This window comes from Cotesia glomerata, unplaced genomic scaffold, assembly GCF_020080835.1.
Source record: "Cotesia glomerata isolate CgM1 unplaced genomic scaffold, MPM_Cglom_v2.3 scaffold_62, whole genome shotgun sequence".
In the NCBI taxonomy this organism is placed as follows: Eukaryota; Metazoa; Arthropoda; class Insecta; order Hymenoptera; family Braconidae; genus Cotesia; species Cotesia glomerata.
This window is the reverse complement of record NW_025404259.1, coordinates 30,774-32,025: the sequence shown is the minus strand read 5'-3', so window position 1 is coordinate 32,025 and position 1,252 is coordinate 30,774. Positions and strand designations below refer to the sequence as shown.

The window sequence follows — 1,252 nt, the reverse complement described above, 5'->3', positions numbered from 1 at the left end:
TTAAGTAACTGAAAAATTTATGTTAATTGTATTAGATTTATTGCAGTAGAAATTGTAATAACTAGAAAAGGAATTTATTATGCTAACCTGTATACAAATTCTCGCCAAGTTATTTCTTTGGCACCGACTTCGAAATATACCATAGAACCAATTATACCAATGGCACCAATTATTCCGGCAATTACCCATTTGTCTCTGTCATTATTAAACGGTTTTCCACCGCCGCCTCCACTTCCACTACCCCTCGCAGTAGGTTTGAATATTCCTGATAAAAACTGGTTTACTGGTTTTTCACTAGATAAAGGCCGTGGTGGTGGAGGAGGTGGTGGTGGTGGTGGTGACGTGCTCGATGAACTTTGTTGTTGACTTTGTGAAGTTTCAGATTTCGTGCCAGCTGATTCATTTGGTTTTGCCGATGTTTTTCCATCTACATAAAAAAAAAAATCAATTATTATATGAGCAGTAAATATATAATTTATAAAGATAATCAACATCAAAATATAATTACTTGGTTTAAAAAATTTTTCAAACCCTTTAGGAGGCTTCCCAGTCAATAACAACCAATTTTGTTCAAGTGTCTCTCCACAAGAAGACAATTTTATATTATTTTTTAAATATAAAATTGAACGACATATCTATCAAAATAAAATAAATTAAATTTTACCTTATGTTGAATTACATCTAAAAACGCAATATGAGTTATAGGTTATAAAAATATCCTTACTTTAAATCGATTTCGATTATTATTTAAAGACTTAAATATCAATTTTTCTAGTTTATTAGTAGATAATAATAACTGGTGAGCCATTGTTCATCAATAACTGCTAATAATAACATGTAAAATACAATGTAATGAATTTTATAATTAATTGCGGCTTTAAACTATATACCAATGTCTTAGAGCCAAGTTCAGGTAATCTCTGCTCAGTGTTGCCGTCAGGGGTTAGCTCACATTCCCACAAGCAAAGATAAAATTCCCCACATTCCCCACTGTTATATCCGATGATATAGTAGATGTCGATTTGATGCATTACGCGGCAAATTCACTATAATTTGAATTATTTAACTTAATTTATAATAAATTATATATTACAAATAATGCATTTTGTTTATATACAAAATTGTTGTAGCACATAAGTTAAAGTATAGTAATCTCCTTAAATAAACAATCAACCAACTAACTTTGTCAACATTTCCCAGAACTATAAAAGTACTTGAATAAAATGCACACGTGTTGCTTAACAACTAGACC

General features: G+C 30.6%; 1 protein-coding gene across 1 annotated transcript; it reads right to left on the bottom strand.

Moving 5' to 3' along the window:
• Positions 1–56: 56 nt before the first annotated feature.
• LOC123274716 lies at positions 57–934 on the bottom strand. Its single transcript, XM_044742452.1, has 3 exons — positions 725–934; positions 509–635; positions 57–427 (listed from the first exon to the last, which is right to left on the bottom strand). The coding sequence occupies exons 1-3, from the start codon at positions 806–808 to the stop codon at positions 78–80; spliced, it is 561 nt and encodes a 186-aa protein (XP_044598387.1). The 5' UTR covers positions 809–934; the 3' UTR covers positions 57–77.
• Between the last annotated feature and the right edge of the window lie 318 nt (positions 935–1,252).

Excerpts from the sequence above, each read along its gene's own strand:
- LOC123274716 (XM_044742452.1), bottom strand. The coding sequence starts at position 808 with ATGGCTCACCAGTTATTATTATCTACTAATAAACTAGAAAAATTGATA. Across the intron at positions 636-724 it reads ATAATCGAAATCGATTTAAA|ATATGTCGTTCAATTTTATA; the intron begins GTAAGGATATTT and ends TTATTTTGATAG. Across the intron at positions 428-508 it reads TGAAAAATTTTTTAAACCAA|ATGGAAAAACATCGGCAAAA; the intron begins GTAATTATATTT and ends TTTTTTATGTAG.